Raw genomic sequence first — 17884 nt, forward strand, 5'->3', positions numbered from 1 at the left:
CTGGATAATGTATCTCTCGGTTTTAACAAAAAGGATCCCTCCCCCCTTTTGCAGTTAGTGTTTTAGGTTAACTTGACAATTCTTTGTACTATAAAACTTAACTGGAGTCAGTCAAAAATAAAGGTCAGCTTAACCAAGTGTTTGTCAGCTTTGAGTTCAAAAATGTTGATGGATTACAAATTCTATCACCCTGGTTAGTGAAATCCAGTCAAGAGGGGCTGACTGAATGGGAGCAGGGCATGGTGAATTGCATTTTTATGTGATGGAGTGGCACCTGCCACCCTTAAACAGGCAGTGGCACACCCACTCCTGAAGAAACCCACCTTGGATCCTATGGTTTACAACTATTACCTGATTGCAAATATCCCTTTCTCAGGCAAGGCAGTGGAGAGGCTGGAGGCCAAGCACTTATAGGAATTCCCGAGGGACATGAATAGTTGGATTTGTTTCCATCTGGGATCCGGTGCAGTTGTGGGACTGAATCAGCCTTGTTTGCCGTAATGGATGAAATAATAATATTTAATATTATTACCAATAATAATATTATTGGTAATAATAATATTACCAAGAGTGAATGGGGGAGTTGCTTCTCAATCTCTCAGGGCTTTTGATCCCACATAACATGGTTTCCTCCTGGAACACCTCTGTGGTGCCTACTGAAGTCTATTATATTATTATTTCAGAAGGCATTTTAACTGATTTTATAATTTTAATGGATTTTTTCCTTTTTGTATTGGATCTTCAAAAACCTCTTAAGAGACTATTGTAGTTAATCAGTGTGTAATTAGTATGTATGCATGCATGCATGCATGCATAAATAAATAAATAAATAAATAAATAAATAAATATTAGGTACTATTGTTTTCATCTTTTATGAATCACCTCCCATGAGGCATCCCAAAGTATTTTGACAATGCTTATTAAAGGTGATTAAAAGTTCTATTCCCAGTTCAGCTCTAGTCATGCAAACCTAGTCCTATGCAACAATAAATGACCCTGGATGGCAATGAAAATCTACATATGCATCAAATATGTGTCCAGTCAGCCTAATGATGACTGGATGGACAGCATAATCCATGTACTGAGTCATGCAGGTGTAATCCACTGTGATGCCTTGTTACTTTTTATATATTATCTCTAAGTGTACGATCCTGCCTTTATCTGCACAAGGTAAAGATCTTGTACAGGATCCTTGCCATTTGCAGCTTACATATTGAAGGTATACGTTTTTATTTCTTTAAACTCCCCTTTAGTTTTAAACATTCACCTGTTAGCCCAGAATAACTGGGTTTAGGCTATGTGATGAACAGACCAGAAGTTTTAACACTGAAAGTCAATATTTATAACAATCTGTTTATAATTTCAGATTATATGATTTTTGCAAGTTAGGTGTGAAACATTTTGTTTGATATTTACTTTAAAATGTTACCGTTATTTCAAAGTACTATGTACTAGTTTTCTTCCCTATTCTAAGTCAATAGGCTTTATCCCTTCCAGTTAACACATGGGCTTTGCAGAGGATTTAACCTTAAGTCTTCCCTCTAGTCACTTCTTCAGCTTCAGCCTTCTGTGGTTTCAGCCCTGGTGTCCTGAATTCTTTCTCCCTGATGTCACCAGGACCTTTTGCCTCTCAGCCCTGCTCCAGCTGCTGCTTCTCCAAACTCTGAACACAATCTGAAAGTGGTGTGTCTGCACGTTAATTCTCTTCAACCAAAACCATTTAACCAAGCAAAAGCTACTCTCTGATAATTCAACAGCTCACTGATTTTTAAACCAATGAGTTTGGAAAGTCCACTAAGAACCTATCAGAGCCTGACCTTTCTGATTCCAATATCTGACATAAGAGCAATGGTCTCACACATCAACTGACAAAAAGCTCACGGGACACACACAATCACCTCTTTAGAACTGTACAGTAGTGCCCCGCAAGACGAATGCCTCGCAAGACAAAAAACTCGCTAGACGAAAGGTTTTTTCGTCCGCGATTTGCCTCGCAAGACGAATTCCCCTATGGGCTTGCTTCGCAAAACGAAAACGTCTCGCGACTTTGTTTCCTTTGTGTAAAAACCGTTAAAACCAAGGGTGCTTAGCTTGAGCAGCTGCAGTTGCGACTTGGCTTCGAGGAGCAACTGTTAGCACGTGGTTTGGTAGCCTTTTATCAGACTTTGCTCACTTTTGAAGATTTTCCAAAACTTTTCCAGAACTTTTCCAGAACTTCTCTTTCATCCATTTGGTAAGTTAAACTTTTATAACTTTTTTGGGGGGTTTTGGATTTTGGGTTGGGGTGTTTGGGATTCAAGGACTTGGTGTTGGGAAGGGGTTTGCGATAATCTGGGGGCTTGTGGGCCTTTTTTGGGAATTTTTATGATTTTCTGTGACCATTGGGCCAGGTTGTTTATTTTTGAAATTTTTTCTGAGTTTGAATTTCTGAGTGCTGGCTGGCTAGGGGAACAGTGGGGGAGGTTTCTGCAGAAATCTGGGGGCTTGTGGGGTTTTTTTTGGGAATTTTTATGATTTTCTGTGACCATTGGGCATGGCTGTTTATTTTCAATTTTTTTTTCTGAGTTTGAATTTCTGAGTGCTGGCTGGCTAGGGGAACAGTGGGGGAGGTTTCTGCAGAAATCTGGGACCATTTGGGGTTTTTTTGGAATTTTTATGATTTTCTGTGACCATTGGGCCAGGTTGTTTATTTTTGAAAATTTTTCTGAGTTTGAATTTCTGAGTGCTGGCTGGCTAGGGGAACAGTGGGGGAGGTTTCTGCAGAAATCTGGGGGATGGTGGGGGTTTTTTGGGAATTTTTATGACTTTTTGTGACCATTGGGCATGGCTGTTTATTTTCAATTTTTTTTTTCTGAGTTTGAATTTCTGAGTGCTGGCTGGCTAGGGGAACAGTGGGGGAGGTTTCTGCAGAAATCTGGGACCATTTGGGGTTTTTTTGGAATTTTTATGATTTTCTGTGACCATTGGGCCAGGTTGTTTATTTTTGAAAATTTTTCTGAGTTTGAATTTCTGAGTGCTGGCTGGCTAGGGGAACAGTGGGGGAGGTTTCTGCAGAAATCTGGGGGCTTGTGGGGTTTTTTTGGGAATTTTTATGATTTTCTGTGACCATTGGGCATGGCTGTTTATTTTCAATTTTTTTTTTCTGAGTTTGAATTTCTGAGTGCTGGCTGGCTAGGGGAACAGTGGGGGAGGTTTCTGCAGAAATCTGGGGGCTTGTGGGGTTTTTTTGGAATTTTTATGATTTTCTGTGACCATTGGGCCAGGTTGTTTATTTTTGAAAATTTTTCTGAGTTTGAATTTCTGAGTGCTGGCTGGCTAGGGGAACAGTGGGGGAGGTTTCTGCAGAAATCTGGGGGCTTGTGGGGTTTTTTTGGGAATTTTTATGATTTTCTGTGACCATTGGGCATGGCTGTTTATTTTCAAAAAAAATTTTCTGAGTTTGAATTTCTGAGTGCTGGCTGGCTGGGGGAACAGTGGGGGAGGTTTCTGCAGAAATCTGGGACCATTTGGGGTTTTTTTGGAATTTTTATGATTTTCTGTGACCACTAGGCATGGCTGTTTATTTTCAAAAAAATTTTTCTGAGTTTGAATTTCTGAGTGCTGGCTGGCTGGGGGAACAATGGGGGAGGTTTCTGCAGAAATCTGGGACCATTTGGGGTTTTTTTGGAATTTTTATGATTTTCTGTGACCACTAGGCATGGCTGTTTATTTTCAAATTTTTTTTTCTGAGTTTGAATTTCTGAGTGCTGGCTGGCTGGGGGAACAGTGGGGGAGGTTTCTGCAGAAATCTGGGACCATTTGGGGTTTTTTTGGAATTTTTATGATTTTCTGTGACCACTAGGCATGGCTGTTTATTTTCAATTTTTTTTTCTGAGTTTGAATTTCTGAGTGCTGGCTGGCTGGGGGAACAGTGGGGGAGGTTTCTGCAGAAATCTGGGGGCTTGTGGGGGTTTTTTGGAATTTTTATGATTTTCTGTGACCATTGGGCCAGGTTGTTTTTTTTTTGAAAATTTTTCTGAGTTTGAATTTCTGAGTGCTGGCCATGTTGTTATTTTTTGAAATTTTTTTTTGTCTGGGTGGGGAAGCAGTTGGGGAGGGGTTTGCAGCAGTAGGGGAGGGGCTGGGGGAGCAGTTGAGGAGGGGTTTGCAATTTCTGTGTTGTGGGTGGGTTGGTGCGTGTCTGTGGGAGCAGTTGAGGTTTTTGAAGACATTGGTGATTTTTGAAGCTTTTCCTAAACTTTTTTTGCAGCCATTTGAGGTTCCTGAGGACTTCGGTGGTTGATTGTTGAAGCTTTTCCAGAACTTCTCTTTCATCCATTTGGTAAGCTCAACTTTTAAAACTTTTTTGGGGGTTTTGGGATTTTGGATTTGGGGTTGGGGTGCTTGGGATTCAAGGCCTTGGTTCTGGGTTTTAATTTCTGTGTGGTGGGTGGCTGGGTGCTTTTGTATTTTTTGGGTTTGAAGCATATCACTGATTTTTTTTTCTGTTTCTGAGTTTACAAAGGTAGGACCTGTGCTGCCATGGGACCCAAGAAGACTGCTGCTGCGGTGGCCGGCGAGAGGAAGAAGGAGAAGGTGACGCTGGAAATGAAGAAGGACATCATTCGGAAGCACGACAGCGGAATGCGTGTGACGGACATCGCCAGGGAGTACGGCAGGAACCCATCGACCATCGGGACCATCCTGAAGATGAGGGAGAAGATCATGGCGACTGATGCAGCCAAGGGAGTCACCAGGATCGTGAAGAACCGCCCAGCTGTCCTGGAGGAGGTCGAGAAGTTGCTGCTCATCTGGATAGAAGAGAAGCAGCGTGCAGGGGACACAGTGTCTGAGGCCGTCATTTGTGAGAAGGCCAAGGCCTTGCATGCTGACCTCATCCGGGAACAGCCAGGAACCTCAGCCGAGCCAGAAGTCTTCAAGGCTAGCAGAGGTTGGTTTGACCGGTTCAAGACAAGATCTGGCATCCACAGCGTGGTCAGGCATGGAGAGGCTGCCAGTTCTGATGTTCCTGCGGCTGAAGACTTTGCAGCGGAGTTCCTGGAGCTTGTGAAGACGGAGGGCTACGTTCCGCAGCAGGTCTTCAACTGCGACGAGACCGGGCTGTTTTGGAAGAGGATGCCCAAAAGGACTTTCATCACTCAGGAGGAGTCCAGGCTGCCTGGCCACAAGCCCATGAAGGACCGTCTGACCCTGCTCTTCTGTGCCAACGCAAGCGGCGACCTGAAGATCAAGCCCCTGCTGGTGTACCACTCGGAGAACCCACGGGCCTTCAAGAGACACAAGATCGACAAGGAGCGGCTGAGTGTCATGTGGCGATCCAACAGCAAGGCTTGGGTCACACGTGTGCTGTTTGTGGACTGGGTCAATCTTGCTTTTGGCCCTGCTGTCAAGCAGTACCTGCTGGACAACGACCTGCCGCTGAAGGCTTTGCTTCTGATGGACAATGCTCCTGCCCATCCTAAAGGCCTTGAGGTGGACTTGTTGGAGGAGTTCAGCTTCATCAACATCATGTTCCTGCCGCCTAACACCACGCCACTGCTCCAGCCGATGGATCAGCAGGTCATCGCCAATTTCAAAAAACTCTACACCAAGGAGCTTTTCAGGCGATGCTTCGAGGTGACTGACTGCACCACCATCACCCTGCGGGAATTCTGGAAGGACCACTTCGACATCGTCACCTGCTTGAAGATGGTCAACACGGCCTGGAAAGGGATCAGCCAGAGAAATTTGAATTGCGCTTGGCGCAGCCTGTGGCCGGACTGTGTGGCACCAAGTGACTCTGATGCACCAGAGTCAACAGTGGTGCAGGACATTGTTGCCTTGGGGAGGACCATGGGCCTGGAGGTCACGGAGGAGGACGTCTGCGAGCTGGTGGAGGGGCACGACGACGAGCTGACCACCGTGGAGCTGGTCGAACTGCAGGCAGAGGCTGCGCAGGAGCAGGCCTCACTGGAAGAGGAGGAAGCAACTGAGGAACGGCTGTCCTCCGAAAGACTGAGGGACATTTGCCAGAGGTGGAAGGAGGTGCAGACTTTTGCAGATCTACACCACCATGAGAAGCACGTGGCACATGACGCTGGGAACTTTTATGATACGAGGGTCATGTCGTATTTCAGGGAGCTGCTGAAAAGGCGGATAAAGCAGCAGACTATGGACAGGTTCTTGACCAAGAAGCAAAGAGTGGAAGAGGAGCCTTCTTCAAGTGGTCCCCCAGAGTCTTAGAAAATGTACTGTATACTGTACTTTGTTGATTTTTAAATGTTTTTCTGTCATGTTTATAAAGTTAATTTATTTTCCCTTCAATTTTTGAACTGCTCTTTACAGTATGTGTGACTTTAAAGAGCAGTTAATAAACTGTTGTTGTACCAAATTTGGCTTTGTTTGGACTTTTTTTGACCATAGGAACGCATTAATTGATTTTCAATGCATTCCTATGGGATTTCGTGCTTCGCAAGACGAAAAATTCGCTAGACGACAAAAATTGCGGAACGAACTAATTTCGTCTTGCGGGGCACCACTGTACTTCGCTAGCTGTTTCTTGGCAGTTTGCCAACTGAAGGCAGCCTGAACACTGTATCTAAGGTCTCAGTGAAAAGTACACCGTTATCTACCAACCCAATAAATGTACATATAAATTCATTTCACATTTATGCAACTTTTACCGTTTCTGCGTATCAACTTTATACTCAACACAGTGACAGAACTCCCACTGACACAGTGGAGTGAACTTACACTTTTAAAGTCAATCAATTTATTGTATATATCCAAAGACCTTTACAATGTACAGCAGAGGCTAAGAACAATGCTGAAATCACATAACATGACCTATAAAAGGTAAAACATAAAGATTTACAGCATGAGGTTTTACAATTAGGAAGCATTAACGTATATAGAATGGAGCTTCTTAGCTGCCAGAGCGAACTTGGTACCAGATATGTAATCTGGAGATATTTATCAACTAGGACAGGGGTTGGCAACCTAAGGCTCATGGGCCACAAGTGGCCCATGGACCCCCACCATCTGCTTGAGGACCCCTGCCGCCCACTCGGTCAGCTCCCATGTGCCGCGCTAAACCGGTGTGGAGCAGAGCGGGGACTGTCTTCCGCGATGCTGGCCGGCTTCCCGTTGGCTGCAGGAAGCTCCTGCAGCCAATGGGAAGCTGTGCATGCCTCCTCCGCGCCGGAAGGAGTGCCGGAAATAGTGTTTGTGCATGCGTGTGTGCACATTCCGGTCCACCGCAGTGTCTGCGGGACTGTGAACTGGCCAAAGCCACAAAATCTCTGCCGACCCCTGAACTAGGAGCTCAACTGTCACCTCCTGTGGTGATCGAACTGAGAGACAGTCAAGAACAGGTGTTTTTTAAAAATCTCTTGACACTGAATGTAAGGGGCAAAGCAGATGGTAATGTACAGCATCCTCAACCTAGAATCATAGAGTTGGAAGAGACCACAAGGGCCATCGAGTCCAACCCCCTGCCATAAATGCACCTGAGTTCCATGTGGAGTTCCAGGTATCTCCCCTCTAAATACGTTGAGGGTATCTTAGTCCTATGCAGCTGCGGGGAAGTCAGTGTCTCAAGGTAATGGGGCCTTGAGTGGTTGATATTGATTTAGGGGTCACTTTTAAAGTCACTCAGATGTTGACTTTAGGGGGGGGGGGGTTATAGTCTTCTGAAGCAAGGTTTGGCAAATGTTTATCCAAGAGTTGTATCCAATGTAGCACTAAGTTAGTCATTTAGCAGTGTACTTGTTCCTTGAGCAAAATGTTTTGTGTCATTGGAACATAGTTGTGCAAGAGAATGCATAAGCATACTGCTGGTAAATTTTGGAGAAATAGACTGCTCAAGTTTCCACTAGTGCAACTGTTGCATTGGATTCTATTGTAGTGCAGCCCTAAAACTCCTAAGAGCCCTAGAGCTAATGAATACAGAATCTTGAATATAGCCCAGAAAATCCAGAGAACTATCCATTCTGCATCTGGTAACTATGCTGGTTCTAAGTGCTCACTCACTCAAACAGGGAGTATGCACACACACAAAATCAGAAATGTGTGTGAAGTACTTTCTTAAATAATGAATCTAAAAGTAGTTAATGGCAAAATTAGTAAGTTAAGATCTTAATGAAACTTCTGTCCATGCATACAGCCCTTCACAGCAGGAGCAGACAAACCAGGAAGTCTTACATTAACTAGAGTTTCCCTTTTCAGACAAATCAGGAAACTATGGTTAACATCAGCAAAACCAGGATTGAAGTCCAACTTCAAACCATTTATTCTAAAATTTATTATTACAATTATATCCCACTTTTCCACTAAGAAACCCAATGTGGCACATGTGCTTCTCTTCTCTCTCCATTTTATAACCCTGTGAAGTAGGTTAGGTTGAGAGAGAGAGAATGTGTGTCAGTTGTCTAAGGTCACCCAGTGAATTTCATATGACTGAGTGGGGATTTGACTCCTGGTTTACCAGGACCTATCCCAACACCCCACCCACTCTTACCTTCATTATCTAGCTAGTTCTGCTGCTGTTAACCAAAGTTTAATGGTTTGGCCAAAAAGGGACACTACAGTTAATGAAAGACTTCCTGGTTTGCTCAATCGCATGAAGGGGCTGCATGAAAATGCCAAAAGGCTTGTTCATATCTCAGTTTTTTTCTTCTTAAGCAGAAATATGATAATCAGAATGCAGTCACCATTTTTAAAATTGTCCATACTTTTGTCAATACAGGTTCTTTTCTTAAATAAAGCATAGATTCATTTTGCTTGAATGTATCATTATAGAGATGCTACAAAAATGTATATAAATATTCTCATTATTATTATTTGTCACAGCTTAAACAACACACGTGCATATTTACACACACCAGAATAAATAATTTTAAATAAAATATGCCAGAAAGGAATGCCACTCTTATTTCATATTTTACTTCCCATAAAACACCCCAAAGTGGTTTAACAATAAGAACACCAACAATAAAATATACATGTTTTATGATCTAGTGGGCAGAATGTAAATAAAATGGTGTCTTGTTACCACTGAAATCAATGGAACATAACCTTTTTGTTTATGTCTTAAAAACTTTATTTTATGAATATTGTTTTGTTTTCCTAATACTTACACAAAACCTTTGTGGTAGCAAAATGGATTTATGTTTAAGAAGTCAATAGGAGATCCCCCCCCCCCCCGCCTCTGGCAATATTATAAAATCATACTGAAAAAGCTGTGCTTGGCATTATGCCACATTTCATTAAAAGCAAGATAGCTGGATATCAATAGGTAAGTCTTACTTCCCAGTAAATGTGCTTTGGACTGAAAGGAATCTTCCGGAACTCTCACTTTAGCATTGCCATTCGCTCTTTCTCAATCTTTAAAAACCCATTACACGGACACTCTTTACATCCTATATGACTGAGAGTCAAGTTCGATACAGTAACAATAATAGGAGTTCCTTCTTCTATCTACTAATATGCAAACATTTCTTTAGTTCAATATGATTGGGTTATATCAGCTACTACAATGGTGACTACAGGGCTATGAATGGGAATCCTATGTGAGGAGGGAACCAAAATATACTAAAAAGTGCAGTTTGTTAAAGTACAGTGGACCCTCTAGTTATGTACTGCTCTGGATACGTAAATTCCGGGTTTCTTCGTGCATGCGTAGAAGTGCTCTGCACGCTGCATGCATGCACAGAAGCACTCAATCATGTCGCACGCGTATGCAGAAGCAGCGCCTCTGCCTACAGATTTTTCGGGTTGCGGATGGACCCCCAGAACGAATTTACTTCGTATCTGGAGGGTCCACTGTACAAGGAAAGTAACACTTTAAGATAAACAATGACATCTGTACTAGTTCACAGTGCTAGTCCATAAAGGCAATGTCCAATGAGTACAGGGCAGGATGCAGCACTTCTAAAAATTGTGTTGGCCTCCTATTATGGAATAATTAAGTTCTTCAAATTGCAGCACATTCTCTGGCTGCCACACTTAAAAGTGTCATTCAACCGGATGTTATCAGAACAGAATTCAGTAACCATCAAGAAGACAGTTTGCCCTGCCCCTGTTACGTAAAATTATTTTGTAACTCTTAACAGCTCATGAAGGCTTATTGCCAACAGGTCTTCCCAGAAAATACACACTTTCTAAGGATTACCACCACAGGTAACAAGCAAGTTTTTAACACCTATGGAAAACTGGCTAAAAAGTTGATTGGACAATTGTATTTCAAATGAGACATGCCCAGTCTCTAGGCAAGGCTTAACGAAGAGAAGACTAGAACAGAAAGAGTCCTAAAAAGTGTTGCTTGTTATAGCACTGTTAGTATGATCAAGGGAAAAACCACAAGAAACGAACATGAAGATATTACCATTTGACATAGCATAGGTCAGTGCAGCTTTAACATCTTTCATAGGAAATGGGAACATCAAATGCTTAAAAAGATCTTTAAAGTTAGCACCTGTACGAGCAGTAGTTTCCCTGCTCCAGTAAGAATACAGTCTTGATCTGAAAGAATAGGTTTTAACGTCTTTAAGATCAAATGACTATATTCTCAGTTATTTCCTGGAGTGAATATGAATATATTTTGCAGTGACTGCATTATGGGAAGAGTAGATCAAATAAGGTGAGGTTACCAGTGCTATGAAATTTAAATGGATTATTTAAACATACTGGAAATAAGACTGCACATTATCCACATAAGAAGGAAACAAGTTCCTTTTATAGGTGAACTTGAGCTCTTGAGCCAAAATTAATGTCTAAGATGACTTGAGGAAAAAATATTTAGGAAGTTTAACTGTTTAACACTATTAGGCATTTGCACTATTTGCCTTTACCATAAAATAATACCAAATGCAAATCTCCTACGTTAATCAGAATGGGGGGGGGACTGATGATGGGGTGTTCACACACAGGGAATCAATACATTAACAACTATAATCTTGAGAATGGGCATGTTACCTGATTCAGTGTATTGTCGGTCTTTAACTCTTTATGGTTTGAATACTGGATATAAATGGGCTGATTACGAAGGTGAGGTGTCACAGCAGAGTAATAATTGACCATAGTGATCGCAGCTTCTTCTGTTGCCAATTCCAAAAAAGCCTATAAAAATATTAAAAATCGTTTTGTAATATTTGCAGCATACATAACTATATTCTGTTTCTGAATTTGCCAGGCTCTTTCATGATGAGACATTTAAAACACTTGCCAAAATCATTCAGAATCCATTACACATTGCAGATCTACAGATCTAACTAAGCAAGGACTAGGTCAGAATGTGCCCCAACTGTCCACAAAATGCTACAGGTTCCCTCGAGGGCAAAAGCAGCCACAGCTCTGATGTCTATTTAAGGAAATGAGCATGTACAATTTTTTCAGACATACCCACTTGGAGATATTTACAATCTGACAGTTAAGCTTGTCGACTTGCTCTTATCCATGGGTTGTTGACAACCAAAACATGGCAAACAGTTTTTTTAAAAAATGGCAGAGGGGAATCCCAAAAATGGCAGAGGGGAATCCCAAGAGCAATTTTCAGAAAGAAAAGCACTTTTATGTGGGTTCTCCTCTCCAAAACACAGATGACAGGAGGACCAGTACCAGCCTGGCTGAAGGGAGAAGCATAGAGGTCTGAACAAGCAGCAGCGCTCCAAGCTCCATGACCTTAAAAAGCAAGTGACTTGTTACACCTATCAGCAGATCACTGTGGCTATTTGAAGTTTCTCAAACCTGATCCTAAATGAAAGGGAGCACTGCTCCACTATTCCAATTTCTGAGAGAAATATGCAGGATCCAGCAATATGTTGAAAGACATGGTGGCCAATTACCTTCCCCCGACCCAATAGAAAGTATTCATTTTTCCACAGGTTTCAAATTAGTAGATGACTATTTAAAAGCCTTCATATAAAAACCTCCAGTAAACTGTGTGGCTGCGAACCACAGGAGGCAATTGGGCAAAGGTTATTTTCAACAGACAGCATCCAATACTGTAGGAGAATTGATCTGGATTTATATCCCTTTACCACAGGTTATTAAAGGCGTGCATGATCTCCTGACTTGGCTGTTAGAACTCCTGACCAAGAAGTCAAAAGTTTATAATGTGCCTGTCAGAAACGGCTTATAGCAGGGAGGTGCTGACTCCTGGTCTGGGGACCTGATCCAGGCCCCCAAAAACAGTTTTTGAGCTTTCCAAGACCATGCTGATTTTGACTGCAAGAAAAGAAAAGAAGATACAGTGCTGGGCTGGATGGGAGGTTTAAATCTGCCCATCAGTTCAATCATTTGGTGAGTTGGGAAGGGATAAGAATCGCCTTCCTTAGCTAATCTGCACAAATAATGAGAGAGCATTTAGTGGCCTTTGCAGAAGCTATTATGGTGAAGAAAACAAATGTTTCCTTTGGATCATGTACTAATATTGGGTATATTTGGGGAAAGAATATGAAGGACTATTCTATTAGCCTAAAATGAGTCTTCAGGCTGGTTAAAGAGTTAAGTGCTCTTTCATTGCATCCTCTAATAACTATGTAAAAACACTATTCAGCAGAAAGAATTCCTCAGGCTTCTTGCTCAAGAACATCCTCAATAATCTTGCTCAACAAGATACATCCCATCTCATAGTTCCCAGAGTCTATTGTTTCCTGCAAACTCATGTATGTAATTTTTGATTAAGTAGCAAAACAAGATGGATAGTTGTCTCATCCTCATTCTCCAAGTTTAGCCCTTTGAACAAATAGCAGTCCCTTTCAGAAGGAGTAAACTCTAACAGTGTAACATGACAATCCAAAGCCCGGTTGCAAGGCATGACAGCCACCGCCACATCCACAGCCCCTTGGTCACACTGGCCAGGGTGGAAGGTGGGAGTGGATAGGAAAGCCACCACACCAGCACTCAAGGCTAGATCAAGGTTGATGGTGTCAAGGGATGGCAGTGGGGCCAGCTTGGGTATAGCAGTCTTGAGCTGGTTCTGTCCCTCCCACTTCCTGCACTTCCACCCACATTTGGCAGGCAGAACAGGGAGCTCCACACTGGCATTGTGACACTGGTGTCACTCCACAGGCAGAAGCTTGTAGGGCTGGATTACAGCCTAAGTGGGACTTATTTCTGAATGTTTAGAATTAGGCTGTGAATGTGATCCCATGTTGAGGAGGCAGGAGAAGCTCCTCAAAGGTTTTCATCTTCTCAAGTCTTTATTATCAAAGCAGAACTATAATCTTTGTTATATCAGATTTGGTAAAGCACTATCAGAATTTACAGTCTGAACAAATTAGGTTTCTTCAAATGAAATATTTTTAGATAAGATTAGTTTTCAGACACCAAAACATATTTTTTTCACAAACACATTGAAAGACACATGTTTTTTAAAAAAAACACAAAAAAACAGAAGTATAGGATGATAACTGAAGAGACCAGTATTAGGAAGAAAAGCAACCATCAAGCCATATTTAAGAACCTGATATGCTAAGCAAAAGAGCAGCTTGGCTCTGATTGTTGAGAATCTGAAGTGCTGCTCTCCCTCCTGCTATTTAGGTGCAAGAAAATGGAGGCAGGGCAAGGAAGAACTGGTATTTACTTATCTGCCCCTTAATGATTGCCTTCCTTTAAAGTTGGCAGGAGCAGGGAAAATGAATGAGTTACAGAAAAAAAGACTTCTTAAGAGTGTTAGCTTGTATCTCCATCAGAACTCTGAGTTCAGAATTCTCAGCAAACAGGCAGCTCTCACACCGGGGAGTGTAGCATCAGTTAGGCTCTTCATGATGTGTTTCATTGAGCTAAATATGGATTGGGCTCAATCAAATATGGATATGATTGGGCCACAGCACAGGCCACTGCTGCTGTCCCTCTCTGAATTGATGCTCATAAGGTGGTGACAGTAGCAGAGAATTTAAACTTAAGGCCTGTTCATTACTGTATCTGCAGAAACATCTATTGATGCCACAAAACATGGGAAAGGTAGCTCCCGGTGCCAGAAGACCACTGTACTGGTAGTCCCCCACTCTAACAAGAGAAGGCGTGGGAAAGGTGAAACTGGTAGTGAGGGGCATGGTCATACAAAAACAAGCCCTTTCTTGGTAGGCCTGAATGGGCCTGTGTACAGCTTGGAAAATGAGACTTGGGTGCAGGGGGAGGAGACACATTTGAGTCCACCATTTTGAAATCTACCACCATAATCAATTTCAAGGGGAGATTACAATGTGAATAATTCTCTCCCACTGAAATCAGCATGAGCTAGATGTAATTACCTTTAGCTGAATTGTGCTTAGGACCCAAACCTATGTACTGCAACACAACAGCAGAAGATAGGATCAAGTGAATAAAAGCAAATGTCCAACCAATGGGTACTGATGCTTAAAATCTGGCCTTTTATCTCACTCTTGTAGAAGGTGTGTGTGTGTCCATGAACACTGAATCCTGCACTTATTAACTTGAAATATTTCTCCAAGCCTGGCTAGTAGAGTAGGCTCCGTTGCTGGGATATGGCCTCAACTGAAGGCAGACAGAATATTTAGACTGATTGGTCGGTAGATGTTTTCTATACTAAAATAGTAAGACAAAATTAGAAAGTACCTGGTTCTTTCCTTTCAGCATGAGAATGTTGGTTACCTTACCAAAAGGTAAGCCTAAAGCAATAACTTCTGTTTCTGTCACTTCCCCTGGTAATTTCCTGATATGAAGAACACGAGAAGGAGCCCCATCCATTTTATCTTCACCTTTGAATTTCTTGTTGTCGTTACCATTGGCTGAAAGACATTTTTTTATAATTCATTTCATATCTGAAAGCTACCCTATTTATTATAAACTCATCAAGAAAAATACAATTTGTGCATGCATACAGTTTCCAAATCAGTATGTGAAATGAGTATTTTTTTTCTTTCAACCAACATTTTAAAAAGATTAACTGAAGTAAAATGCAGCTGCTAATGTGCTTCCTCACAAAGCCCTGCAATATTTGGCGAATCAACTTACCATGGATTTTTCCTGCAACCATTACATAATTAATTGCCTGAAGCACTGAGAAGCAAAGATAACTGTACAATAACTGATAACCATTTCAGGTTATCCTAAACTATGTGGTAGGAAACACTAATGTGCCAAGGGATAACTGGTAGCACACCTTAAAAAAATAAATAAAAGCACTGGTGAGCCCAAAAGGCTCAGCAAGAAAGGAGCCTCCTCACTGTATTTCTGCATGGCTGACTGCTCTAGTCTTGGTTTTCTTTGAATTAACCTTCACTGCTCCATGGGGTAAGTAGTCCTGCTCCATCACAGTTATGGTGGGATCTGCATCATCACAGTGAAATCACCTTGAAAGTAGCTCATGGGGTCTTTATATGTTACTGGTGTGGCCTGGCCTTTTTCCAGTCAGGAGCCACGCAAAAAGGAGTTATGAGGGCAGACAATTCTCATTAAACTAAGAAACTTGCCTGGGCTTTGAGTGTGATATCTACGTTCAATTTTAATTGAGGTTTAAAAACAAAGTGCTTTAGCTCTCAGATGTTTCAGAAAAAATGTGTTAATTCATCCTATGTAGTCAAGCAACATGGACAACCACTGTGAAGACCCTATTTCTTTCCAAACAGACATAATGCATTGCTTCCACCTTTTGTTATCTGTTAGATAGAACAGTACACCAAAAGTTTAAGAATCCTTAAATGATACTAAAAATACTATTCAAAATTCAGGCTGCTATCCTAATGTGCTACTCAACATGAGATGGTTGATTTATGTTGTGAGCAAGGGATGTGATCACAATTAGCACAGAGAAAAAAAGCAGATATTAATAGCTACTAGAAGGTGAAATCAATTACTTGTGGAGGGGGGGGGTAGAACTGGCAATTGAGAAAAAGGCAATTAGATTAGAAACAACAAAGAATGCACCGGTGAAACAGAGAATGGTTATCATAATGTAGAGAATAGTTAACAATGCAAATGTTCCCTTATTTCCTACATTTAATAGAAATAATGTATTAAAATCGAAGTGAAGAATGCAATAATACTGTCCTACAAAACCTAGCAGCATAGCTATTATCAGGTTTTAAATTTGATCACTCATTACAATTAATTACCTGAAGCACTCAAAGGGGGATTAGACAAATTCATGGAAGATAAGGCTGTTAGTAGCTACTAGCCATGATTGCTATGTGCTACCTTCTGGATCACAGGCAGTATATCTCCAGCTCTACCTACCAGTGACTGCATTAGATAAGCATTTGATCGCATTCCCAACACATACATATAAATGAAGAATTGCAAAAAATACTTCCTTTGAAGGAATGTACTTGTGACAATAGTTACAGCAGAATCCTATAATTTTTTTACTCATAAGTGTGCATAGGACTCCAGTCCTAGTGATCTACACTAAATTGCAGTTTCTCTCTCACCTCTTCCTACCCCAAGTTAGCCCAACACAAATGCAAGGAGGGGCATATTCATATTGTGAATGCCACTCAAAAAGGTTGCTGCTTATACAATTTTCTTTCTCCTAAGAGCAAGGGTGGGGAACCACTTTTTAACAGGCAGGCCAGATCAAAAAGTGGCCACTTGTCTTTTAGCAGGTGGGGGGCTCTGTCAATCGCCTTATGTCATAAGGTGTTGGGGGATTCTGAGTCCGCTTGAAAGCAGCAGGCTTTGTATACCACGTTGAATTTAAACAGGGCCAGATGCAAGCCCTGTTGCAAAGAAACAATTGGAAGAACACTTGGGAGCTCCTAAGCAGAGCCAATCTAAGCAGGACTTGCATTGGGCACTGAATTTGCTTCCATGTAACTAGTTTAATTGTAAACATACAATGATTGCCAGTTAAGAAAATAGAAAAAGAGAGTGTTGTAAACAGGACCAATCACTAAAAGAGTAGTAACTTCCACTGCAGCCTTTTAGGACACTTTTTTTTAAAAAAAAGAGAGAGGCTAAAACTGCATATAGTGGTTTCAGGTTTTTCTACAGACAAGGGGGGAGCAAAGCTGGTAACTTAAGCAAGCAGCATTAGTGGATGGGTGGTTAACACTCCCCCTTCATGCTGGTTTTGTGATTCCACCAGTCTACACACTCACAACTCTACCATATAGTCCCCATGGATGGAAAACTATCAATCACCCACTTCGTGCCTCCCCCTTCCCAGCACAGGTGCTATAATAAACATTACAAACCCTACTTCAACTGCATTTTCTTCGAAAAGATCATTGCAAGTGGATAACTACACACCAGGGGTGTAATAATAATAATAATAATAATAATAATGTTATTTATTTATTTATTTATTTATTTATTTATACATACATACATACATACATACATACATACATGCCCTGTCCATCTGGCTGGGTTTCCCCAGCCATTCTGGGCAGCTTCCAACAGAATATTAACCTACAATAGTCCTTCAAACATTAAAAGCTTCCCTAAACAGGGCTGTCTTCTAAAAGTCTGGTAGTTGTTTTTCTCTTTGACATCTGGTGGGAGGGTGTTCCACAGGGCGGGTGCCACTACCGAGAAGGCTCTCTGCCTGGTTCCCTGTAACCTCACTTTTCGTAGTGAGGGAACCGCCAGAAGGCCCTCGGCACTGGACCTCAGTGTCCGGGCAGAACAATGGGGGTGGAGATGCTCCTTCAGGTATACTGGACCGAGGCTGTTTAGGGCTTTAAAAGTCAGCACCAACACTTTGAATTGTGCTCGGAAACGTAAGACACTATCCTCTTTCAGTATCCTCTCAGACTTACCTCCTAGCAATATGGGTATAACGTTTGACACAAAACAAATGGGTTAGAATAGCACCCGCAAATTTTGCCTCCTATCTTGGTTTTTGTGAACCACCCTGAGATCTACGGATGAAGGCCAGTATACATATTAAATAAATAACTATATATATGTGTGTGTGTGTGTGTGTGTGTGTGTGTGT

The 17884-nt window shown here is 41.8% G+C and overlaps 1 protein-coding gene across 7 annotated transcripts in view; it reads right to left on the reverse strand.

Annotated features, from left to right (window-relative positions):
• Positions 1 to 17884, reverse strand: part of PTBP2 (polypyrimidine tract binding protein 2) — a 55417-nt gene that overhangs the window by 15733 nt on the left and 21800 nt on the right. For all 7 annotated transcript variants that reach the window (XM_083511152.1, XM_083511154.1, XM_083511153.1 and 4 more), the window contains 2 exons: positions 14560 to 14732; positions 10954 to 11097 (listed from right to left, as the gene is read on the reverse strand). In XM_083511152.1, the coding sequence (XP_083367278.1) occupies positions 10954 to 11097; positions 14560 to 14732 (317 nt within the window). The remainder of the gene's footprint in view (positions 1 to 10953; positions 11098 to 14559; positions 14733 to 17884) is intronic.

This window comes from Podarcis liolepis (genome assembly GCF_965112155.1).
Source record: "Podarcis liolepis genome assembly, chromosome: 6".
NCBI classification, from domain to species: domain Eukaryota; kingdom Metazoa; phylum Chordata; class Lepidosauria; order Squamata; family Lacertidae; genus Podarcis; species Podarcis liolepis.